Below are 24,856 nucleotides of genomic sequence, written 5' to 3'. Positions count from 1 at the left end.
CCAGTAGATGTTTTCACCAGAGCTCCAGTGACTTAGGTCTCTGAGGCTCAGGTCCAGGTTCTACAGAAACCTATTTTCTTGACAGATTGCAGCGGGACCTGGGACTAGGCCATCTTGCTCGATTTTTTGGAACTGCAGTGACCTGTCTTCTCTCCCCTCATTCACAAGTGGTGGCAGCTGCTACCCAGACTCTCAAGGTACTGTAGCTTGCTGAGCCCACCATTAGCTGAGGATGCACAGCACATAAGAGGTTCTGCCTGCTGCCCTGACTCCCAGCCACCCTGGATGCCCAGCTTGGTCCTGGAGGAACTCCTCCCAGTGGGAGACAGGCTTTGGGAGCTTCAAAAAACAGCTGTCTGGGAGTGTGGGTGGAACTGAGGATATGGCCTTTACTAGACAGCCTGTGGCATCTCTTTGTAGGAGATCCTGAAGGAGTGTGTGGCTCCACACATTGCTGACATTGGCTCTGTGACTTCTTCAGCCTCAGGTCCTCCCCAGTACATCGCTAAGATGTTTAGGTGAGAATGTGGTATCCCTGTTAGGCGGGTACAAAGGGGACCTTGTTGAAATTATGTATGATGACCTGAGCTCTACTCATCACTTTGGGTAGTGCACCCAGTACCAGGTGCTCTGTAGGATCGGGGTAAGTGCCAAACCTCTGCTTGGGTAAGCAGCTCCTGCCAGTTGGGGTGTGCTGTGCCTCAGAGGCACTTAGAATAGGAGACATGCCATACTGTGGGATCTAAGAGTATAGCTCATAGATCCCTGCTTCTGAGGGTCTGGACTCTGGAGCTAGGTTTGAATCCAGCTCTGTGCTTGCAAGCCCCAGGTATCTGGAACAAGCTTCTCTACCTCTTGACACCTCTAGATCCTCATCAGTGGGAGACCAGAGCCAGGCATGTAGCTAGGCATTTAGGAAACAGAACCTGCTGACCCTTGTGCTAGGAGATTTGTATTAACCCTTCTTACAGTTGGGAAAGACATCATCCAGCTCATAAAAGGCTGACCACAATCTGCTGTGAGGAGCCATTCACAGTCGTGGCCACATCATGCTAAGCAATCCTAGGAAAGGGCCTGGGGTCTTGGGCCTGTTTGTTCTGTCTTTTGGTTTGGTGCTCTTGTGACTAATTGACAGGGACAGAGGACTTCATTCCTGTATGTCTGGCATGAGGTTTCACGTATTCTAAAGGAGTAAGACTCCTGTCTTCAGCTGACCTCAGCTGTCCCTTGCCCATATACTGCTCCTTGTTGGCCCTTTCCACTTAAAGTCCCCAGGGCCTCAGAAACTGGGGGAGATAGGACCAGCCAAAGTATACTCAGGAAGGGCCTAAAGACCTTTCTCTCTGCCCAGGCTACTGCTTCCCAGCCATCTTCCCTCCTCAGGTCATGTAGAGAAAGCAGCAGAACTCAGGCTGAGGAGCCCAGTGTAGTAATTCACAGGTCATTTCATGTCTCTGAGCCTCAGTTTCCTCATCTGAAAACAGAACATATTATTACATCATGGGTTTCTCTTCAGTCAGTTGGAAATATAACTAAACTCAGCATGGACACTTTCTGAGCATTAGCTGTCCACTTTGTCCTTCTGGACCCCCTCCCCATTTCGGGCTAGCTGGCGTCTGTGGCTCACTGTACCAGCTATTTCCTGGGATGATGTGACTGTGGCCCTGACTGTGCTTCTCCTTGGCAGGGCAGTGGAAGAAGGGCTGACATACAAATTCCATGCGGCCTGGAGCTCTGTGCTACAGCTACTGGCTGTTTTCTTTGAGGCATGTGGAAAGCAGGCTCATCCTGTGATGAAGAAGGTGAGCTGGGGGCTACTGGGGCTAGGGCACGGGTGGCACTTGGGCCCTTGATCTGAGGACTCCTAACCAGGAAGAACGTGTCTACACGTGATGCCACCCCAGTGTTGACAGTGCCAATAGCAGGTGCCTAGTACCACGCTTTCAGGAAGGTGACTTTCCAATGTGGGAAAAGCAAGAAGGATGGAAAGTAACTACCATACCAGCCCAATTACCTTTGCTGAAATGGCTTTAGAATCCTGGGAAGCCCTAGCCCTTTACATTTTTGTTTAACATTTATTTATTTTAACGTGTATTGACGTTTTCCCTGCATGTATGTCTGTGTGAGGGTATCAGATCCCCTGGAACTGGAGTTATAGACAGTTATGAGCTGCCACATCGGTGCTGGGAATTGAACACCTGTCCTCTGGAAGAGCAGCCAGTACTCTTAACTGCTGAGCCATCATGCCAGCTCCCATTTTTAAATGTTTAAAAGGTTTATTTACTTATATTATGTGAGTTTTTATGTATGTATGTGCATATGTGTGCCTGGTGGCCTAGGAGATGAGAAAGGGGGTCCTAGAGTTTAGAACTGCAGTTACAGGTGGCTATGAGCCACCGTGTTGGTACTGAGAGTTAGACCCCAGTCCTCTGGAAGAGCAGCCACGCTCTTAACTGCTAAGGCATCTGTCCAGCCTCTCAAATTTTAATGCTCTAAATTTTCTATAACCGGTGAGTATAGTGTTAGTTGGTTGGTTGGTTGGTTTTTGGTTTTTCTCTGTGTAGCTGTCCTGGACTCGCTTTGTAGACCAGGCTGTCTTTGGTCTCAGAGATTAACCTGCTTCTGCCCCCCCAAGTGCTGGAATTAAAGGTATGTGCCACCATGCCTAGTTTAGTGTTTATGTTTTAAACAGCCTTAGGTCTCGGGGTTTCTCTAACCCAAGGTAAAATCTCTAAGGACTAGGAATCCTGAGCAGACCCCAGGTCAAGGAGTGGCTGGTGGGTTAGCTCCTAGGTCTTTCTCATTGCTTTTTCCCATTGCTGTCTGGGTAATGGGACTACCTTGGAAAGCACACTTTGGCCAGACCAGGGTTAGGTTTGGCCAACATGATTTCCTACTAATCAGGCGGGTTTATGAGAAGCAAGCCTAGTTGATACTGAGGGAAATTGGAGGGTACCACTGTGCCTCATCAGTATAAGATAATTGCTCATAGTTGGATGTAGGCCCGCCTTGGTCACATCTTTCCATTCTTCAAGATAATTGGAATCTGCATTATGTGAAATTTTGTAGTTTTTCATGTTTATAAAACAACTTTTTAAAAGTCCTGGGCCTTGGAAAGGGATTGGACACACCAGTTGAGTCAGTTGGGACATCAGTATGTGTCTCTTTGGACTTCATTTATCCTAAAATCTGGCTCCATCCTTTGGGATGAAGCCTAGCTTGGTCGAGATCTTGGATCCCTTTTCTGAGATGGATCTGTAGAGAAATCAATAGAGTAAGGAGCTTTGTGATAATTCAGCTCCCGTTCCCTGGTCAGCAGAAAAACTACACGTTGTTGTTTCTGTTATACTGGAGATTGATCCCAGACCTCTAACATGCTAGGCAGTTGCTCTGCCACAGTGTCACAGCTGGTCCCTGCCATCATGTCTTTCTGTATCCTCTCATTGTTCTAGTGCCTCCAGTCTCTGTGCGACCTGCGCCTCTCCCCTCACTTCCCCCACACAGCAGCCCTAGACCAAGCTGTGGGGGCTGCAGTGACCAGCATGGGACCCGAGGTGGTGCTGCAGGCCGTGCCTTTGGAAATTGATGGCTCTGAGTAAGTGTGACCCTGCTTGGTCTTGAGGGACCCAGGAGACTCATGTAGCTAGTTCTCTTCTAGGAAGGGTGTCCACTAAGTTGTCTATGCAGAGGGACCTTCAGTCTTCATTCTGTCACCTGTTCTCACTGAGTCCTTCTTCCCACAGGGAAACTCTCGATTTCCCACGGAGCTGGCTGCTGCCTGTCATCCGGGATCATGTTCGGGAAACACGACTTGGTTTCTTCACCACTTACTTCTTGCCTCTGGCCACCACTCTTAAGAGAAAAGGTATGGAGCCCTTGGCTGTATGCAGCCTGAGTCCCCTCCGCTCCATGTCTAGGAGTCCCAGCTGGAAGAGGTCAGAAAGGACTGAGTCTAGCATACACTTTTGGCTGCATTCCTCTGAGCAGTTAGAAACTGCCCAGCAAGGGTTCTCCTAGGGAGCCTCTACAACTGGGATCTTATTCTTCCTTCTTGAATCAAAAGAAAGAGTTCGGTTCTTCTTTGTCATGATAGCCCTTTAGGCAGGTTTTTTTTTTTTATTTTTATTTTTTTTAATTTTATGGCTTACATGTGTACAGCTGGCACTAGGTTCTGTGTTACAGACTCAGTCAACTACAGACTGAAAATATGGAGGGAGACGATTCCCTAAATATTATTGTATAACAGTCCTTCACATGGTATTTCACTGTTGCATTGATAACACATCTAGAAGTGATTTAAGGAATAGGGGTATGAATAGAGTTTGCATATAAACAGTATACCAGTCTACAGAGGAGACTTAAACATTCATATTTATGGGAATCCTACAGCCAATCCCTCATGGATACAGAGGGAAGGCTCTATAGATTTATAAACTACAGACCAATTTACAGATGTATATGTTTATATATATGGTTTCAAACTCATAAAGATCTGCCTGCCCTTATGTCCTGAGTACTGAGACTAAAGGTGTGCACCGCCATACCCTGCTACATCTGAAGTTTGCAAAAAACAGTGAGGTTTTTAAGTATATTAAAGTGATATTGCCACGATGGTGTTACTCAGCACTCAGGAGGCAGAGACAGACAAATCTCTGTGAGTTCGAAGCCAGCCTGGTCTATAGAGGAAGTTCCAGGACAGCCACGACTTCACAGAGAAACCCTGTCTCCACAACAAAAAGTCTTATTGAAAAGTAACTAAAATGGGGACTCATTCACATACCTGTTAACACTGGGGGTGTTGGGTTATTTTTTTTTTTAATTTGATAAGTAGTTGAAGATGACCTTGAATTCCTGATCCTCCTGTCTTCTGAGTGCTGGATCATAGGTGTCTACTCTCATGCCCAGATCCATGGATTTAATTATTAGAACAATTAGTGTTACTGTTAACTTATGGGGGATATTATCTATATTTGTATCCTTATTGTAGGGCTTTTGGTTTTGGTAAAATGAGGCCAGTTGGCTAAGAGGATTTCTGGGGTCACACCATGTCTTTGTCACACCCTCCAGCAATGGACCTGGCTCAGGCAGGCAGCACAGTGGAGTCGAAGATTTATGACACACTCCAGTGGCAGGTGAGTCAGCTGGGGAAGGAAGGGGGAAGGAGCATGTAGGGGCACAAGCCACTGGTGACACAGTAATTTCTAAATACCTCCCTCCCAGATCTGGACCCTCCTGCCTGGGTTCTGTACAAGGCCCACAGATGTGGCTGCCTCCTTCAAAGGCCTGGCACGGACGCTGGGCACAGCCATTAATGAGCGCCCGGATCTGAGGGTCACTGTGTGCCAGGCCCTACGCACCCTTATCACCAAGGGCTGTGAAGCAGGTAAATGTGGGAACTAGTGAGAAGATGGTCTGGGGTGCTGGCCTGCTGTGGCTGACACTGCTAGGCAGCCTCTGCACTGCTGCTATTGCTGCTGCTGGCTCCAGGGGGCTAACATTAGTCCTACCATTGCACCGCTCACTGAGTGTGCCGGCAGCTGCTGTGGATTGTGCAGTCAGTATCTGAACATGGATGCTGCTTGTTCTGTGTGTCCTGGCCTCAGCCTGCCCTGGAAGAAGGTCCATTCTGGTGGCTTTTTAGTTCTGCCACAGGATCCTCTAAAAGGATGACACTGGCCTGCCCCCCCGGTGACCACTAAGTTACTATTAGTTCTGTCCCCTCAATGTAATCTTGGGTCCTCTCGCCAGAGGCTGACCGTGCTGAAGTAAGCCGCTTTGCCAAGAACTTCCTGCCAATTCTCTTCAACCAGTATGGACAGCCTGTTGCAGCTGGGGAGGTGGCAGCCCCCCGTCGTGCTGTGCTAGAAACTATCAAAACTTACCTCACCATAACTGAGTCTCAGGTGAGTGCTGGTGAAGGAGGGATGCTGTTGGGTGTTGGAAAGGTCAAGACCCCACCTCCATGCCCTGGAGAATGGGACTTTACACGGCACTTGTTGGGCTGGAAGCTCCTAAACCATGTGGACCAACTCAGGAACCTGCTGCATGGTCACTCTGTTTCTCTCTCTACTGGGGCTGTCAGTTGGTGAATGGCTTCCTGGAAAAAGCCACCGAGAAGGTACTGGATCCTGCCAGCTCTGACTTCACCAGGTAAAGTACTCAGGGCTTTCTCACTTAAGCTTGGTAGCCAGGGGTACCCAACAGAGGCCTTAGGATTCACTCTGGAAGTCTTGAGATATCAAATGTCCCAGCAGCCCTGAGAGGTCTGATTAGTTCGTTATTCATTCATTATACTGGAGGATGGAAAGAGGAGCCTAGAGATCTTGGGTTCAAATCCCAGCTCTACCACTTCCTAGCTCATGTGGCTTTGGACAAGTTACATACTCTACCTCTGAGTTCTCATCTGTAAAATGAGTGTGATAATAGTACCTGCCACATGGCTCTTTGAGGACAGAGAAGTAGCTGTGTGAAACACCTAGAGCACTTGCCTGGTACTCCAAGTACTCCGTGAGTACAGTGCTACCGTGCTTACCCTTCACAAGTGCCTCGGAGAGCCCTTGTCCCAACCCCGAATGGAAACAGCTTCTGCCCTCCTCCAGTGCCCCCTTCCTGTTTCTCAATCTGGCAGATTGTCTGTCCTGGACCTGGTTGTGGCTTTGGCTCCTTACTCTGATGAAGCTGCCATCAGTAAGCTGTACTCCACCATCCGGCCCTTCCTTGAGGTGAGCTCTCCTTGTCTTCCTCCCTTATAAATTGCCTAGACTGCGCCCCAGCTGCTCCCACAGTGGTTTCCCTTTGTGTCCTGCCCTGCCCATCTGTACTAAGATGTACAGCAGGGCTGTAGCCTGCCTGCCAAGGTGTGTGTTGTAACAGAGGCCGTGGCCCTTTCCTGCTGCTGTTCTAGGCCTGCCCCATCCAGTCGAACTTCCACCTTCACCCAATTATAGCCTCATCAGACTATTTCTGTTTTAAGTCTGATACATGGATATATCCGTGTATCTCAAACAGGCCTTGAACTTTGTATGTACTGGAAGCTGGCCTGAAACGCCTCATCCTCCTGCCTCTACCTCCCAAGTGCTATGGTTGTAGGTGTGCACCTCCCTACCTAGCCTTTATTAGGCTATTATTGACAGTCCTAGATAAGTCCTGTACATATTTTTAAAGATTGATGATTCATTCATTCATCCATTTATTTAATTAATTAATTTATTTATTTTATGTACGTGATCTGGCATATAATATACACTTATATGCCAGAAGAGGGCACCAGTTCTCATTGTAGGTGTTTATGAGCCATCATGTGGTTGCTGGGAATTGAACTCAGGACCTTTGGAAGAGCAGCCAGTGCTCTTAACCTCTAAGCTATCTCTGCAGCCCAAGACCTTTATTTTTCTACTTTTAAAAATGTTTATTTCATTTCTTTGTGTGTGATGATGAGGATAGGTTGAAGTTTGAGGACAATTTTGTAGAATTGGTTTTCTCCTTCTACCTTATGTGGGCTCCAGGGATCTAAATCAGGTTGTCAGGCTCACACCATCAGGAAACAAGTACATTTACCTGCTGAGCCATTTTGCTATTCTGTTTTCTCTTTTCTTTTGCTGGATAGACCCAGGTTCTCATGGATGCATGCACTCTATGAGCCACACTCCTGTTCCCACACTCTTGTATAGAGCCTGTGCATTTGCTCATACTGGCCCTGTCTGAAACACTCATGCTGTGGCCTCTGGCTGTGCAAAGCTCAGCCCAATAGCACCCTCCTGAGGACCAGTTCTCCTGTTCCCTTGCAGGTTTGTGTAGCAGCTAGAGGATGAATTTGCCTTGAGGAAGGATGTGCAGGTGGACACAGATGACTAGGCCATGCTGTGATTAGCTGGGAGAGTGCTGGGAACTCCTTCAGAACTATAGGAGTCAGTGCAGTAGAGAGGAGAGTGCTCTAGTCAGACAGAGGCAGTACCGGGTATATCACTCCTTGCATATTCTGATGCCAGCAGCCCAGGCTTGAGTGTCTTATTAATTTTAATTTTTAGATTTTTTTATTTTTATGTGTATATTTTCCTGCATTGTGTGCCTGGTGTCACACAGATCAGAAGACGGTAGCAGATCTCCTGGTAGTTGTGATCTGAAAGTAGAGTTACAGACAATTGTGAGTTGCCATATAGGTTGTTGGAACTGAACTGACTCCTTTGAAAGAACAAGTACTTTCACCCACTGAGCTGTTGCCTCAGCCCCTGTATCTGTTTTTTGGGGATGGTAAGAAGAGCAGCTTGGAAAAGCTGTCTGGCTTTGTCCCTGAAGCTATGTCTCCTGTTTCCAGACCGGCTACTCTAAATGCATCTAGGAAGATGCTTGGGGAATATTATAGGATGGTGTGGAACCCATTCCCCTTTCTTGTTATCCCTGTGTCTTATTTGCCTCTCTCAGAGCAAGGTCCATGGGGTACAGAAAAAGGCCTACCGTGTGCTGGAGGAGGTGTGCGCCAGCTCCCAGGGCCCTGCAGAATGCTTCGTGCAGAGCCACTTGGATGATCTGAAGAAGACTCTGCTGGACTCACTGCAGAGCACGTCTTCTCCTGCTAAAAGAGTGAGGACCCCCAGGCTGCCTATGCTGAAAGGGAGGAAGGTGTCAGCAGGGATATCCAGGAGTTGGGGACACTGAGGCATCCCAGTGTTGTCTTTGTGCCCACAGCCCCGTTTGAAGTGCCTCATCCACATTGTGAAAAAGCTGTCGGCTGAGCATGAGGAGTTCATTGCTGCCCTCATCCCAGAGGTAAGGGCTTGAGAGGAGGGCTGCATTTGTATTTTGCGATTTCTTAATGTGGTTTCTAAGAGACGGTTGTGAAGTGGGAGCTGTAACTAACAGTGCTGAGGGTATACTCCATTCATTGCCTAGGCCTGTGTAGCTCACCCAGGCTGTCACCATGGATAGCATGTGCTAACAAGGCTGTTTGGCCAGGTAATCCTGTGCACCAAGGAGGTATCAGTGGGTGCAAGGAAGAATGCGTTCACCCTGCTGGTGGAAATGGGTCGTGCTTTCCTGCGATTTGGCTCCAGCCAGGAAGGTGAGACTGTGGGATACAAGCTGGGGTGGACATGCTGCCATCAGGCTTGGATAAGATTCTTAAAGCCATTGATCTGAGGGAAAAGGTAGAAGGAACTTCTTATCCTGTTCTGCTGTGGCTCTGAGTGGGCTGCTGCTGTAGGTCTGTAGTGCCCTGGGCACCCTGCCTTCGAGTGACTGTCCCACTCTCTGTTCTCAGAGGCTCTGCAGCGATACCTTGTTCTGATCTATCCTGGCCTTCTGGGTGCGGTTACCACAGTTAGCTGTAGCATCTTGGCTCTCACCCACCTCTTGTTTGAGTTCAAAGGTAAGTGTTTACCTGCAGGCCTGGGGTGCCGTCATAATAAAGAGTGCCCTAGAGGTCAGGACAGGGTGACACCAAAATGGGGAAAGTATCAGGAGGCAGCAAGGAGACCCGAGAGCCCAGTTCTGAGTCCCAGTCTGTTCTCATAAAATGCTGCCTTCTTACTTACACTTGCATCACCCAGCAGCGGTACAGATGTCCTGGGCCTTTCAGATTGGTTAGAAGGAGGTCTTAGTTCTAGTCTCTCCTCTCTCATGAAACTCTGAGCAACTTCACTAACCTCTTAGAACCTGTTCATCTCTAAGATGGAAGGCAGAGACACTTCGTGAGTGGTGATTCAAACTGTGTGAGGCCAGAGAGAGGCCCTGTTAACATCTGAGCCATGGGTGGGTCTTGGGTTTGAGTGGTTCTGGTATCTGACAGTGGCTGCTGTGCACAGGGTTGATGGGGACAAGCACAATGGAGCAGCTCCTAGAGAATGTATGCCTGCTGCTCGCCTCCCGCACCCGTGATGTGGTCAAATCTGCGCTGGGCTTCATCAAGGTGGCTGTGGTGGTCATGGACGTGGTGCACCTTGCCAAGCATGTACAGCTCGTGGTGAGACTCCATTTTTTTTCACTGGGTGATGGAGGCTCTTGAGTGTGGACTCCATGGGTCAAGTTAGTTTAGAACTTTTTCATTATCCACTGGTATTTTGAGCAGCAGAAGGACATTTAGAAGCCCTGGGAGGGACTTGTAGGGGAATGCTGACTGACCCAAAAGGCACAATGCCCATGGTGTCTCATATTACTCTATGTCTCCTCCATAGAAGCTGGATCTACAACCCAAGACAGAACTCCTTCCACATTGTACAGTGTTCAGATAGAGAAATGGAGGCCAGATACTTATTTTCAAGGCCTAGTCTCAGGACTCGGACTGGGCTCACCCTCTTTAGGGTCCCTCTTTTTGGCCACTGCCAGGGCACAGAAGGATCTGAAAAGGGATTGGGTCTCTGGATTTCTTCTACCCAGGGGAGCCTTTTCCTACAAGCTGGAATAGTTTGCTAACATACTGCCTTCATTTCCCACTTCCAACTGGTTGAGTTACATGACATTTCAGATCTCTCTGCATACCTTTTCTGAGTTGAGCCTTGGCTTCAAGGAAGGAAGTGGGGATAGATGTTCTCCAAAAGCCTACTGCATAAATGGGAGCCAGGTTTAAGAAATGGCTACAGTGAAGATCTATTGTAGCTACCTATAGTTAGAAGTTATAAAATCCCTTCAAAGGATATGAGAGGACCTTGTTCCCTGACCCAACTGGAGACCATGCTCTTAATAAGGTTTGCCACTCACGTGTGTCACCAACACTAGGCAGGATGAGCATGACTGCATGATAAAAAGGAAATATGATAGTATCTGGATGCTGGATAGTATCTGATAAAGTAGAATGAGTGGGTGATGCCTTTATGGCCACTTGACAGTCAGGTAAGCCTGTGTCTCAGCTGGTAGCCTATGCCTTGGTATTGGTATGTGTCCCATCGAGCTGCTGTAAAGAACCATTGGAAGAACATTTGGAGTGTTAAGTTGTTACCTTGGAAGGATGATTACAGCTCTGTTATGAAGTAGTGCATAGAGGAAAGGAGGGATTCCAGATTAAGAAAGCATAGTTGAGCCAAGAAAGGGTAGCCTGAGGACAGGACAGCCGACACCTCCCTCTTAGCTAGGCCTAGCTGACTGTACACAGGTGTGAACAACAAGAAAAGGTGGGCAGGGTGAAGGCACACCATGCTCTCCCAACACCCTGGTGCTTTGTCTGCTAGATGGAGGCCATTGGGAAGTTGTCAGATGATATGCGACGGCATTTCCGCATGAAGCTTCGGAACCTATTCATCAAGTTCATCCGAAAGTTTGGGTCTGTGCACTTGAATCGGGTGGGATGGGGTGTGGGGTTCTTAGTCTCTTCAGGAGCCTTGAGGAAGGGTTACTGGTTCTTGAACATCTCTTGCCCCTGGGGAGGGATTCCTGGCAAGTACTTCTAGACAGCTCTTCTCCGCCCCACTCAGATTTGAGCTGGTGAAGGGTCTGCTGCCTGCAGAATACCACAAAGTCCTGATCAACATCCGGAAAGCTGAGACCCGAGCCAAGAAGCATCGTGCCCTGAGCCAGTCTGCTGACGAGGAAGAGGACGAAGAGGAGGAAGAAGAGCCTGTCCAGAGCAAAGGCGACAGGTAAGACCACAGCACCGCCCTGAGGCCCTAGTCTGCTCCTACCCAGAACCTGTCTTGGCCTCTCCCAGGAGTGTTTTGATGTTAGACTTCTCTAATTTAGCATTGAGGAGATTTTGGCTGACTCCGAGGATGAAGATGAGGAAGAAGAAAGAGGCCAGGGCAAAGAGCAAAGGAAGCTGACACGACAGAAGAGTCGGGCATGGCTGAAGGAAGGGGGTGGAGATGAGCCCCTCAACTTCCTGGATCCCAAGGTGGCACAGCGAGTTCTTGGTGAGCAAGAAATGGTTGACTTAGGAGTCCAGAGTAGACTTGCCTTGTTACTGGGTTCCCGGGTGGTAGGCAGGGTTTGGCTTCTGTCGATGGCCTGTGGGCAAAGGCTAACAGTTGGGAGCTTTGGTGTGGGGGGGACTCTGAGGAAGGAAGGTATGAATTAGTTAGGACTGAACTATCCTCACCTCATTCAAAACTACTTCACTAGCCACCCAGCCCGGGCCTGGGCGGGGCAAGAAGAAGGACCATGGCTTCAAGGTGAGTGCCGATGGCCGGCTGATCATACGTGAAGAGGAAGATGGAGACAAGGTGGAGGAAGAAGATGGTGCTAAAGGTAGGGGTCTCCCACAGAGAACAGCTGCTTTGGCTGGGAGGGCTTTATACTCATTTACTCACTTGAGGGCTCATGGTGACCATTTACTGAGAGAGCATAGGAAACAGATCTGAGAAGCTTACATCTAAGGCTGCTCCTGAGCATTCGGACTCCTCAGATTTTTCCTAAGCATACTTTTATTTCACGTATTATCTATACTTATTTATTTACTTTTTTATTGTTGTTTGGTTTTTTTGTTTGTTTGGTTGGTTTGATTTTTTGAGACATGGTTTCTCTTTATAGCCTTGGCTGTCCTGGACTCACTCTGTAGACCAGGCTGGCCTCGAAGTCATAGATCCTCTTGCCTCTCCCTCCTGAGTGCTAGGATTAAAGGCATGTGCCACCAGTGCCTGTCTACCTATGACTTTTTACAAATACAGTATACATACATAACAATTTAAATAAGACTTGAGGGAACTCCCCTCACTTGCTTGGATGGTATGATCATCTCTTCTGCTGCCTGCTGCTTTTTCCTTTCTCCCTTTCTGTTGTTTGGTTTGATTTTTAATGGAAACTGCTCAGCACTGTGGCTGATTTAGATGCAGGAAGAGTCAGCCTATGAGACACTTCTAACTTCCCAACACATCTGTTATACAGTTGTCTCCTCAGCAGGACCTCTTAACTCATTTAGTCTCTCCAGGTCCCTCTTCACACACAGTCAGTGAGATAAAGAACACCCATGTCTTTTACAAAAGTGTCAGCCTTCCCAAAGAGATTGTGCCACTCAGTAACAGAGCCTGTGTCTAGAACACATGAAGTGCTGAGTTCTGTCCCTAGTACTGTGGGGCAGATATCTGTCTTCTGGTTTCTTTGGCTCTCACTGCTTAGCTCAGGGCCTTTGAGTCACCTGCTTTTCTGACATACTCACACAGCTCCTGTTCTTGCTTGCCAGCTGCTTCTCTGACTGGCTCCTGGCTATGCTTGATGTAAAGGTGGCTCATGCTGTTCCTTTGGCTGGCTCTTTGCTCCCCTCCCACCCTTCGTCCTCTCTAGGCTTCTGTGGACTTGGTGCCCATAATTCCTATGGCTGGGGAGCCCCTCTGCTCTTTAGGATCCCACACTGGTCCTTTGTGTCCTTTCAGGGTCTCTTAGCCAGTAAGCCTTGTCCCACAGAACTCCCACAAGCCAATTGTGTTTCTCCTGTACATCTTTAGTCATAGGCTGGTTTATTTTCCTGCAGTGCTAACCCAGCACTTGATATATGCTAGGCCAGTGCTCCACTGAGCTCTACTCCCAGCCCTACACATTCTGTCTTCATTGTCTTCTGGCTGTTACTTTGCTGGACTCTCTTCCTTCCAGATGGTCAGCTTCATATTTTCGCTGTTATTCCCACATGGTGCCAGTACACAGAGTGAGCAAGAAAGCTTTTGAGTAGGAGGGTAAAATTGTCCTTTTGCTAAGTGGGGGCATGTGTGAGGTGGAGCTGACTCCCAGTCCCTTCTTGCTAAGGAGGAGGCATGAGGTAAGGTAGATTAGGGATGCCCAAGTGCTCATGAGCCTATCTTCTTTCTGACTCCAGGGGAGGAGGAAGAGATGACTGACCTGAGGGAAGATGTCGGTGTCAGAACTGTGAGTACTTTGTGGCCTAATCCTGGCCCACATCTCATATACCCGAAGCCATACAAACACGCATTTGCCCTACTGCCGCCCACAGTGTTATCAGAGTGCAGGATGCTGTTTGGAGAATGGAATGAAAGTCATGTGGGAAAGTCAAAAGGAGAGAAGAGAGTGAGGAGTAGGAAGTGTCTCAAGGGTGCCTAGGGGTAGTCACCAGTGGTCTCTGTTGCACAGCTGTGTGATACCTTTCTCCACAGACCATTCCAGTATGGCCCAGCTCTGCTTACCAGGGCTCTTTCCTTGTGTTCTGCCCTTCGTCCGCCCACCTTCATCCTCAGTCCAGCCTCACTTTCCAGGCTCCAGTAGGAAGGTGTGAAGGAGCCTATCACTGTCTCCAGGCTCCCAGTCCAGGTTTCTGTGTAGAGGTCGTGGTGTGTGAGGAGCTTGGCACTTGGTAGTGCTCAGCGAGCCATAAATGTTCTTTATAACCATTGTTCATTTTCCACAGAAATATTCTGGTTGAGTCATTCCTGGGTTTTCTGGAACCTTTTTCGAGGGGGGGGGGAGCTGGTGATCACTTGGCAGCTGCCTCTTAGTCCTGACTAGCCAGGACTGACCACGGTCCTCTGTAGGTGGCCATCAGTTCAGAGCTGGCAAGATTAGACATCTTTCCTTGAGGCAACAAGAAGGCTCTATGAATGACCACATCAGTGGCTCCTGGCAAGTCAGCCAGCTCCTGCCATCGGTATCCTAAGGCTATCTGTGTGGCACTTGCTGAGTCCTTCTGTATACTTGGTTCAGGGAGCATGAGATGCTAGGGACCAAGACATCCTTAGTGGAAGACCAGCTAGTGGGCTAGCCTTGGCTCTGTACCAGTGGAACTAGGATAAAGCTCAGCCATCATCCTCTGTTGTGCAGTCTAAGTCCCACATCTCCAGTTTCTGGACCTCAGTACATACAGTTCTGTGCTACGGCCAGTGGATGTGGACCTTCCATCCAGATTACTGGACACATGTTTAGCCAGATCCCTTGGCCTGGCATCCCTGGCTCTCAGTTCATCTCACAAGGCTTCCAGGCTGGTGTCATAGACCACAGCATAGGAGCCAACCTTGGGAGCTAGGACAACCCTGGCTGACCCACCCACATCCCTACCCACTGTGTAGTATATTTGCTTGATTGCTAATGTCTAAGCCTAAATATTCCTCAGAGCTGCCCTGTGGTAGAGCTTCTTCCCTTCCCATGTATTTCTTATATAGGCATGTGTTGTATTAGTCATTAATATTTACTATTGATATATCTTTTAGTAAAGTTGCGGTTAATCCTAAACAGCTGTTTAACCAAATCATCACACGGAGACTGGAATTTATTTAGTTAACCTAGAACACAATGCTGGGCAATAGTTACTCCATCCTAAACCTCCAAGCCCACATAGTTTCATTCCATTCAGATTCAGCCATTATACTTGCTTTTAGTGATATCTTAGGTCCGGTTCATTTCTCCACGTCATTCCAAGACCTCCCCTTCAGCTTCTGCTCTCCCAGCTTCTGCTCCTCTTCTCCCTCCTGCTCCTTCCTCTCCTCTGGCTCCTCCTACTCTGAACCAGGATGTCTCACCCAATCCTCTCTATTGCTCAACATTGTGGCTGGTTGTTTTATTTTGGCATGTTTACACAAAGTTGAGACAGGTGATGCTTAGAATAAGTATCACAATGCAATGTCTAGATTGAAACCAGAGAGTGGGGGAGAGAAATTAGCATTTGAATGAACAAGGGTAAGGTGTATACATTCCAAAAGAACATTATACCAACAGGCATGTAGTAGGTGCTTTATTAGCACATGCCATGTCATAATTGGATAAGTCCATGTGTCCCATTGACATATAGCTTCTGTGAACCTACTGTCCATTGGGGGACGGTAATGACTAGTTTAGCCCAGGGTCTCCCACCTACCCAGGTATTGATGAGGGAAAGAGGTAGAACCTGGCTTGCCTGTAAAAAGGCAGGGACCTGGCCTATGTAGGGTTTCCAGCTTCTTTCAATAGCTCTGGAGTGTGAAGAGGGAAGTCCAGTTGTCAGAATGTAGGTAAGAGGGCTCTCCCACCCCCAGTTCTGTGATGTGAGATAATCACAGGGGCTTCCTGTGCAACTGGGAATGAGAGCTTGGCAGAGGACTTTGTCACAAAGGCAGGTCACTACATCTGTTCCCACCCTCTTGGGTGGTACAGTCGTGCCCCTTTGCTCACTGACTTTCTGCTTGTTGCCTCTTTCTATAGAAAAAGAAGCTTAAGCGGCAGAAGGAGGAGGAGGAGGATGAACTGGAGATCCCACCTCAGTACCAAGGTAAGGCATCCTTTTTTTGGGACACAGATGTCCATCACCTGCATCCCGCTGGGGAGATACAGAGAAGAAGGCAGAGACATGAAGTTGCACTCAATTGACAGTTCCACAGATTGGCTGACTCAGGACTAGACTGGGGGGACAGGGAGATACTGGTCCGAGAGAGAGACTAAGGGTTAGGTTTGTACCTGGTAAATCTAGCCCTTTTGGGAAGCTCCTTAGTTCAGCTCCTCCCCACCCAGCCATCCTTCCTTGAGGCTTATAAGTAGCCCTTGTGAGGTGTTATCCTCTCTTGAATACCCAAGATTAGAACTCTAGCCAGAAGGTTCCTCTCTACACTAGCAGCAGCAGGGTATCTCCTCTGCTCCCTTCCTCCTTAGGTGCACCACAGCGCTATGTCCTGGGCTCTGCCCTAAAGCAGCTCATGGTGCATCTGGAGGTCCAAAGCTATGGGCAGTCTATGATTCTGGTGGCAGTATGTCCTCCAGATCCCATGTCATCCTAACCCTGTTGCAGGACCTATGGCTTGACTTACACCTCGGGATTCATAGCCTGGCCCCCTGAGGCCTACACTGAGATGATATTGTGGGCAAAGACCATTGTAATCCATGGGAAAAGAAGCCTGAGCTGAGCTGTCACTTAGCTGTATGACTTTGTTCTGTCACACTGCTTCTCTGAGTTCCAGTTTCTTATCTCAGAGGGACTTTCTGAGTTGGCATTTGAGAATTCCATCTATGACTTTTGAGGGCCAGGCCAGAAGTGACAAGCTGACCCAGCTGATCTGGGCAAGGTTTCTTGCCTCAGTAAGCTCCAGTTCCCACTTGCATGGTGGGATAAAGAGCTGCCTGTGTGCCAGAGTGCAAACAGGATGGGGCATGGAAAATGAGCTGTCCACAGGCAGGGGTGAGGAGTGTAACTTGGGAGAATGTGGGTCATTTGTGTCAATGCCAAGCATAAGTATTTGCAGTAGTCATGGGCAGGGTCTCTTCAAAGGAGGAATTTGCTCACTGCCTGCCAGGGTATGGAACCAAGTTCCTGGCCTTTTGTCCATCGACTCCCCAGAGGCCCTCTGAGAGTGTTACCTCCTGCCTCCCAGAGGGGGCCAATCTGGCTCTATCTGACTCGTGATCTCTGTGCTTCGCTATAGCTGGCGGCTCTGGCATCCATCGCCCTGTGACCAAGAAGGCTGCTCCTGGAGCTGAATACAAGGCCAAGGTGAGACCTGTGGGCAGGGCATGAGGTCTCCTGGTACCCGGGGGATAATGAAGGGGCAAAGAAGATCTGTGCTCATCACCATCTTAGCTCTTTGAAGCCAGACAGGACAGAAAAGAAAAGGGGCACCTAAGTCATGGCATTTGAAGTTGGAAGCCTTGACAAATGGCCTTTCAATGCCAGAGAAGGCTGTTAATGCCACCTGAAGCAGAAAGGCAAGAAAAGAGGAAACATGAAGCTAGCTGAAGTCAGGGACAGGGAAGGGAGCCCACATTCTGGCTGCCTCTCACTCTAGCTTTGGTTTTTGTTTTTGCTATTGCTGTTTCTCTGGATGAGCAGAAAGCGAAGGGCGATGTGAAGAAGAAGGGTCGACTGGATCCCTATGCTTATATCCCACTCAACAGATCCAAACTCAACCGCAGGTACAGTGATAAGCGGCTTAGGAGCTACAGGGCAGGCCTCTCCTGGTTATGTTTATATCTCTGTGTATGTGGGTGCCTGTGCCTTCATGTGTATGAATGTAAAGGCTAAAAGTCAACCATTAGTTGTCTTCTGTTGCTCTTTATCTTTTGAACTGGGAAGTCCCCAGTATCCCCTGGGATTGCAGGTGCATGCCATTACACCTGGCTTTTTATATGGGTGCTGGAGCCCTTTTTTTTTTTTTTTTAAGTTACATTTGGGAGCCCATCTTATGCAAAAGCACTTTACCCACCAAATACTACCCAACCCTGTTTCATCTTATTTTAATTTTATATTTATTTATTTTGTGTATGTATGTTTGTGACAGGTAATTTGTGTGAGTCATTTCTTTCCTCCTACCACATGGATCCAGGTTATCAAGCTTGACAGCAAACGCATTTACCTGCTGAGCCACCATGCCAGCCTCCTTCTTTTTATTTTATTTATATACTGGAGTTTTTTGAGACAGGGCCTCTCCTCTCTGTCTCCCTCTCCCTGTCCTTCTTCTCCCTCCCTTCCCTCTTCTTTTCTTCTCCCTCCCCTCCCCTCCTCTCTTTATTCCTGTGGTGGTGCACACTTATAATCCCAGTACTCAGGGGAGACAGAGGCAGGTGGATCACTGTGAGTCCAAGACCAGCCTGTACTACAAAACCAGTCCAGGATAGCCAAGATGACACAAAGAAACAAAAAAAACAAAACAAAACAAACAAACCAACAACAATAATAATAATGAACATGAAATAAATCATGACCTTCAGTCACAAAGATTCTGGAATATATGCCCTCTACATAGTCACTGACTTTAATCATTTTACCTTATTTGCTTTTCTGATCCTCTTGCTGGAAAATTAGTTACTTTGATCATTGAATGGGGCTCTTCAGGGGATTTGTGTAGTAGCCAGGTCAGAACATACATGTCTGCCTATTTCACCCTGTCTGCCAGGGGTGCCCATCTTTTGATTTTGTTTGTTTTTCTATTGAGACCAGGTTTCCTATGCAGGATCTCAGGCTGGCATTGAACTTGCCATCCTCAGTTTTCCATGAGCTGGGATCACAGGTGTACAGCACCACACATCAGCACTGTAAGGAGAGAGTACTGCCTGTTCTCAATAAGATATAGCTCTTTTGTTCTTTCTTTCTGCAGGAAAAAGGTGAAGCTACAAGGACAGTTTAAAGGTCTGGTGAAAGCTGCGCAGCGGGGATCCCAGGTGGGACACAAACTCCGCAGAAAGGATCGACGTCGGCCCTGAATCCTTGCAGGGAATGGAGCTGTTCTTTGCTATAGTCCAAGGCCCCTTTCCAGCTGTTAAACACCAGCTCTAGGTGTGAGCTGAACCTGGACCAAGAAAGACTCACTGGAGCCAGGACTCAGTTCCCAGAGAGATGCCTAGAATTTTAGAAACTCCAAATGTTCTTTAAAAACATTGTCAACATCTAGGGGTGGAACCATGTGACATTGCTACCTGTGAGAAGGCTCTGTGCGGTGCTCTGCTTTCTGCCCAGCATGGCCATGAGAGTGGTGATGGTCATGGTGTGCATGTGTGAGACCTGCTGTAACCAGGCATAGAATAAATGCGCATGACTATGCGTCAACACTGAAAACGGGAGTTTCATCTCTGCCCCTCAGGTGGGTAAGAGCAGCACCTGACTAATGGCCTGAATGACTTCACCCCTTTCTGTCCAACTCCCAGCAGTCTATCTAGACTACAGCGTCAACCTGAGTCAGGAGGGCTCCCTGCAGTCAGAAAGTGGCATTAGGAGGTAGAAGAGGCAATGAATACTCCAAGGCTGGTTGCTGGATTACAGGGTTGAACCCCAGGGACCTGGACCAGAAGGAGGCAGTGGCTGACAGCCCTCAGAGAAGCATTTAAACTGCCCCTATTCACAAGCCTCTATCAGCATCTTTGTCCATTGATTCAGCACAGCTATTGAGCCCTCCCTCACTCCAAAAGTCATTGAGAGAACCAAGCCAGGAACCAAAGCAGAAAACATAGAGGAATGCTGCTTACTTGCTTGCTCAGCTTGTTTTCTTAAACATCCCAGGACCTCCTGCCCAGGGGTGGCCCAATGTGGGCCTTCCCACATCAGTCAGTAATTGAGAAAATAAATGCCTCTGCAGAAGGCAGACCATTCTGATGGACACATGTTCTCAGATGAGGTTTCTCCCAGATGACTCAAGTTGTGTCAAGTAGACAAAAACTGGCCAACACACCTAGTTCCTTTATTTTTTCTTCTACATCTTGTTGTGCACTGTGACTCCCAGTGGGCTTTTAAGTACTCCTAAGGTCCCTTGATCCATCAGCCCAGAAGAGAAGGACCCTAGTGTATGCAGTATGCTTTATCTTGATTAGTGAGCGCTTGCTCATCTGTTTTCTTTGAGATGAGACCAACATACACATTCTTTTTTTTCTTTTTTTCTCAAGACAGTTTCTCTGTATATCTCATTCTGTAACTCACAGAGATCCACCTGCCCTCTGTCAGTGCTGGGATTAAAGGTGTGTGCCGCCACCACCTGGCCCAATGTACACATTCTTAAGTAGTCTCTGTTTTGGTTTAATTCCCTCTGCATTGCTAGGGCATTTCCACCTGTGCCCTTGGACTCAGACTCTTAGAGGAACCACAGTATGCCAAGAGGTGGCACTGTTTACATGCCTTGCTTACAGAAGTCTAGAATGGGAGATCAAGCTAGGAAGGTAGCCAAAAGATTTATTAAAGATTTACAAAGGTTATCTAATCCATGGCCCACATTATTACCACTCAGCATACATTTGTCTCAACCCAGGCCTTTTCCTGGTTCCCCTTTCTCAGGAAATGGAGCTACATGCATTAGGAAGCTTCATGTAAAGAGGATGGGTCTGAGCCAATCACCTAGTATTGATGTCTTTACAAAGAAGCCTGAAGCCAGCCTGCTTATTATAGCATGTCTTCCAAGAAGCTCTGCTTCCTTCTGAGGAGGGAGGGTATGTGACCTGGGAAGGCTGGTATTAATGAAGTGTTGAGCGCTGTTCTTTGATAAGTAGATTTTGAGAGTTTGGTTTTGTTTTGGTGCAAAGGCAAGCATTAGCCTTCTCAGGTGCTTGAAAGATGTTAGGGAATGTGGTGCTGTTTTTCCGTCCACAGGGGCATGTGTAACAAGACCACAGCAGCACTTCTCTCTCAAGAGTCATTCTATCACAAGGCTAGTGGAAAAGTTGCAAACTTTATCCAAGATCCACATTTACAACTTAGCTTGGTGGGTTTTGCTGATGTTGGAATCTGAGTCGTCTCCAGGCTTTCTCGTCTGGATCCGTTTTCCATTCATTCCCAGAAACTGAAGGGAAATCCATGCCCCACCTGACTCATACCACCAAAAAGGCAGTTCATCCACTGCAGGTGTGCATGAGCTTTGGCCTTACAAAGGCCATCTAGTCAGGCGACCGTCCTGGTGGGCCACTGCCCAAAGAGCCTGCCTTTACTAGGTTAGCAGTCTTTTTTCAGGCTGATCAGCCTTGGAAAGGTTAGTTTGGTTTGGTAGCCACTGTCTTCAGTCCTGAGTCCTTTTCCCACTGTTTTTCTTAGTTCTTTCAAAGAGTAATCCAAATTAAAATGTATTTTGTATTTCATTGTGAAGGAAAGATTCATAGAACGTTTGAGGGGAGGGAGAGGAGGGACTGGGGAGATGACTCAGTGGTTAAGAGCACTGACTTGTTCTTCCAGAAGACCCAGGTTCAATTCCCAGCATCCACATGGCAGCTCACAACTGTCTGTAACTCTAGTTCCAGGGGATCTGACACACACAGGCATACATGCAGGCAAAACACTAATGCACATAAAATAAGTAAATAAGTAAACAAGAGCTAGAATCTTTACCAGATTCTCATGTAACCCGTATGTACGTGATTCAGTTCCCTTTTTACTGCACTCAGGGCTCAGGGCTCACTTTGGACAGATCTGTATTTATTTTGAAGTGCTTGGGAACAAACAGACTGTTCATGGTAGGCTAGTGTTCTACCACTGAGCTGTAGCCCCATCCCTAATACTTTCTTTCGCTTGTTTTCTTTGAGACAACTCACTTGCCCTGGCAGGGTGTCCTTGAATTCATAGAGATCTGCTTGCCTCTGTCTCCCAAGTGTTGGGATTACAGTGTGCATAGTCAGATCTGGCTGCTCTGTTGTTTTGAAGACAAAGGTCTCATGACTTAAGCCTAAACCAGACTGAAACTCAAAAGCCTGCTTTAGTGTCCTGAATCCTGGGATTGCAGGCAAAGTACTACTTCCATTTAAGAAATAAGTTTTTTTTTTCTTTCTAATTATTATTATTTTGGTTTTGGTTTTTCAAGACAGGGTTTCTCTGTGTAGCCTTGGTTATCCTGGACTCACTTTGTAGACCAGGCTGGCCTCGAACTCACAGAGATCTGCCTGCCTCTGCCTCTCAGACTGCTGGGATGACAGGTGTGCGCCACCAGGCCCGGCAATTTTTTAAAAATATTTATGTGTATGAGTGTTTTGCCTGTTTGTATGTATGTACACTGTGTGTCAGCGCACAGGGGTCAGAAGAAGGTATAGGATCCTCTGGAACCAAAGTTACAGATGGTTGTGGGTCACTGTGTAGATGCTAAGAAATGAGCCCGATTCCTCAGCAAGAGCAACATGAGCCATCTCTCCAGCTCCAAAGACAATGTTTTTTTTTTTTTTTTTTTAATATAAGCATATATATAACAAAGTTTTTACCCTACCTGAGTAAATACTAAAGCAACCCAGTTTAGAACATCTGCCCAGTGGACAAAGCTCAGTTTATTTATAAAGGCTTTTGGAGGCCTTAAGTATGGTGCTCATTGCTTACGCAGGAATTTAAAGCCACCACTTGGTGCTAGATTGTACGTAATATTTAGAAAATGACATGATGAATACTCTGTTCTATTTTTGATATACATTATTATGATTAGATAGATGACTGTACTCTAGAAAATAACCCTGATTTGGGACAATGTAAGCCGGTTTGCCATTTCCTGAAATCATGCTTAATGTAACTACTGTCCTTAGAAACACTTACCAAGCTGTTAGCTGACAGCAAGTCATGGAAGGCCAGGGCTGCACAGCAGATGTTTGGTTCTTCCCAACCCTCCCATTGATTGCCATGGAAATGCTCAATGGGTCCTCTTCAAGAACAAGCACTCTTAACCTCCACCGTATCTCTCTTCCCCCTCTTTTGCTTTATTGAGAAAGTCTCATTATGTAATGTTGGTTGGCCTGGAATTTGTGGCCCAGGCTGGCCTTGAACTCAAAGGTATCCTGCTTCTGATTCTCTGAGGCTGGAGTTAAAGAAGTGCATTACCATAACCAGCATGGGTTTTTGTTTTGTTTTCTTTTCTTTTCTTTTCAACTGGTTCTCTTGTAGCCCAAGCTGGCCTTGAACTTGGTATGTACCCAAAGATGACCTAGAATTTCTAATCCTCTTTCCTGGGATTATCAGTATGCACCATCATAGCTAGTTAATGTGGTGCTAGGGATTGAATCCAGGGTTTTGTGCATGCTAACTGAGCTCTGTCCCCAGCTCTCTAGAATAGAATTTTAAGGCTGTGGTCAGTCATCAATGAAGTCATGAAGAATGTACAGGTTTGAATAAGAATGGCTCCATAGGCTCACATATTTGAATGTGTAGGGCGTAGCACTATTTGAAAGATTAGAGGATGTGGCCCTTTTGGAGGATGTGTGTCATTGGGAGTTAGGCTTTGAGGTTTCAGAAGCTCATGCCATACCTGTATCTCTCTTCTGCTGCCTCCTGGTCTGGATGTAGAAATCTCAATGTCTCCAGCATCATGTCTGCCTGCCATGTTCCCTCCCATGGCAACAATGGATAAAACCTCTGGAACTAACTGTAAGCCAGCCCCTGCAGAGAGAATATCTTGTGTATTGTATAGATGCATTGGTTGTCAATTTAAAAACCTGTGATCTATAGGAAAGGGTAGAATAGAAGGTGGGACATCAGCAGACAAAGAATTCTGGAATAGAGCCAGGTGTCAGAGATTCTTCCAGGAAGAAGTAAGGAGGACAGATGCATGGTACCTGAGCAGAGGTAACCAGCCATGTGGCAGAACATAGATTAGTATAAATGGGTTATTTTATACTAATTATGAGCTAGTCAGAGAAGAGTCTAACTATATGCCTAGGTATTTGTAAATATATTTTGGGTCTCATGAGTCATTATTACTATAAGTCCCAATTAAATGCTGTCTTTTATAAGAGTTGGTGTGGTTATGGTGTCTCTTCACAGCAGTAGAACACTGGCTAAAATATATAGGTTAAGCATGATGGCACATGCCTTTAATCCCATCACTGTAGAGGCAGAGGCAAGCAGATTTCTCTGAGTTTAAAGTAAGCATAGGATGCATAATGGGACTATTCTCAAAAAAAGAAAAAATTAAAATAGTAGGACTGGAGAGATGGCTCAGTGGTTAAGAGCACTGTTGGTTCTTCCAAAGGACCCAGGTTCAATTTCAGCACCCACATGGCAGCTCACAACTGTCTGTACCTCCAGTTCCAGGTGATCTGACACCTTCACACCAATGCACATAAAATAAAGTTAAATAAATTATATATTTAAAATAGTAGCCATGTGCTGTATTCTCATACGAGAGCTGGATTTGTGTGGTCAGCTCTGCAAGTTTCAAATCAGAATTAAACAGGTTCAAGAGAAAAACCTGGGCTCAGGAGCAAGTCTAGTCAAAAGTGTAGTTTCTTTTCTTTCTTCCCCTCAGACAGGGTTTCTCTGTGTAGCTGTGGCTATCCTGGGACTGTAGACCAGGCTGTCCTCGAATTCACAGACTCACCTTTTGCCTTGGCCTCCCAGAGCGCTGGGATTACATGCATGAGCAAAAGTGTAATTTATTAATTTGTAATGAGAAATGTAACTACCCAAAATACAATGATTGGCCAGAACATACTCTGCTTTGCATTAAGTCCAAATCAGTGGTTAAAGCAACTACAGAACAGGAAGAAAGGGAAGCCTGTTAATGATACATTGGTAGTTTTGTCTTTATGGTGGGACACACCTGCAGATTTTGCATCCCCGCCCTCAAGTAGCCTGCTAGAGTCCAACACCCCA

General features: G+C 47.2%; 1 protein-coding gene across 1 annotated transcript in view; it reads left to right on the top strand.

The window, feature by feature from the left end:
• Positions 1–19,844, top strand: part of Rrp12 (ribosomal RNA processing 12 homolog) — a 32,106-nt gene extending 12,262 nt beyond the window's left edge. Inside the window, exons 11-34 of the mRNA XM_055591664.1 lie at positions 86–197; positions 421–518; positions 1,688–1,802; positions 3,453–3,595; positions 3,744–3,865; positions 5,068–5,132; positions 5,221–5,383; positions 5,749–5,903; positions 6,083–6,150; positions 6,629–6,722; positions 8,422–8,580; positions 8,686–8,766; positions 8,953–9,058; positions 9,257–9,364; positions 9,801–9,958; positions 11,160–11,251; positions 11,403–11,567; positions 11,668–11,837; positions 12,046–12,171; positions 13,730–13,779; positions 16,039–16,105; positions 17,250–17,317; positions 17,654–17,736; positions 18,918–19,844. Of these exons, the coding sequence (XP_055447639.1) occupies positions 86–197; positions 421–518; positions 1,688–1,802; positions 3,453–3,595; positions 3,744–3,865; positions 5,068–5,132; positions 5,221–5,383; positions 5,749–5,903; positions 6,083–6,150; positions 6,629–6,722; positions 8,422–8,580; positions 8,686–8,766; positions 8,953–9,058; positions 9,257–9,364; positions 9,801–9,958; positions 11,160–11,251; positions 11,403–11,567; positions 11,668–11,837; positions 12,046–12,171; positions 13,730–13,779; positions 16,039–16,105; positions 17,250–17,317; positions 17,654–17,736; positions 18,918–19,023 (2,674 nt within the window). The 3' untranslated portion in view covers positions 19,024–19,844. The remainder of the gene's footprint in view (positions 1–85; positions 198–420; positions 519–1,687; positions 1,803–3,452; positions 3,596–3,743; positions 3,866–5,067; positions 5,133–5,220; positions 5,384–5,748; positions 5,904–6,082; positions 6,151–6,628; positions 6,723–8,421; positions 8,581–8,685; positions 8,767–8,952; positions 9,059–9,256; positions 9,365–9,800; positions 9,959–11,159; positions 11,252–11,402; positions 11,568–11,667; positions 11,838–12,045; positions 12,172–13,729; positions 13,780–16,038; positions 16,106–17,249; positions 17,318–17,653; positions 17,737–18,917) is intronic.
• The last annotated feature ends 5,012 nt before the right edge of the window (positions 19,845–24,856 follow it).

Source organism: Psammomys obesus, unplaced genomic scaffold, assembly GCF_907164565.1.
Source record: "Psammomys obesus unplaced genomic scaffold, mPsaObe1.curated_primary_1811, whole genome shotgun sequence".
Lineage (NCBI taxonomy): Eukaryota > Metazoa > Chordata > Mammalia > Rodentia > Muridae > Psammomys > Psammomys obesus.
The sequence above is the reverse complement of the archived record's forward strand: the minus strand, read 5'-3'. Positions and strand labels throughout refer to the sequence as shown.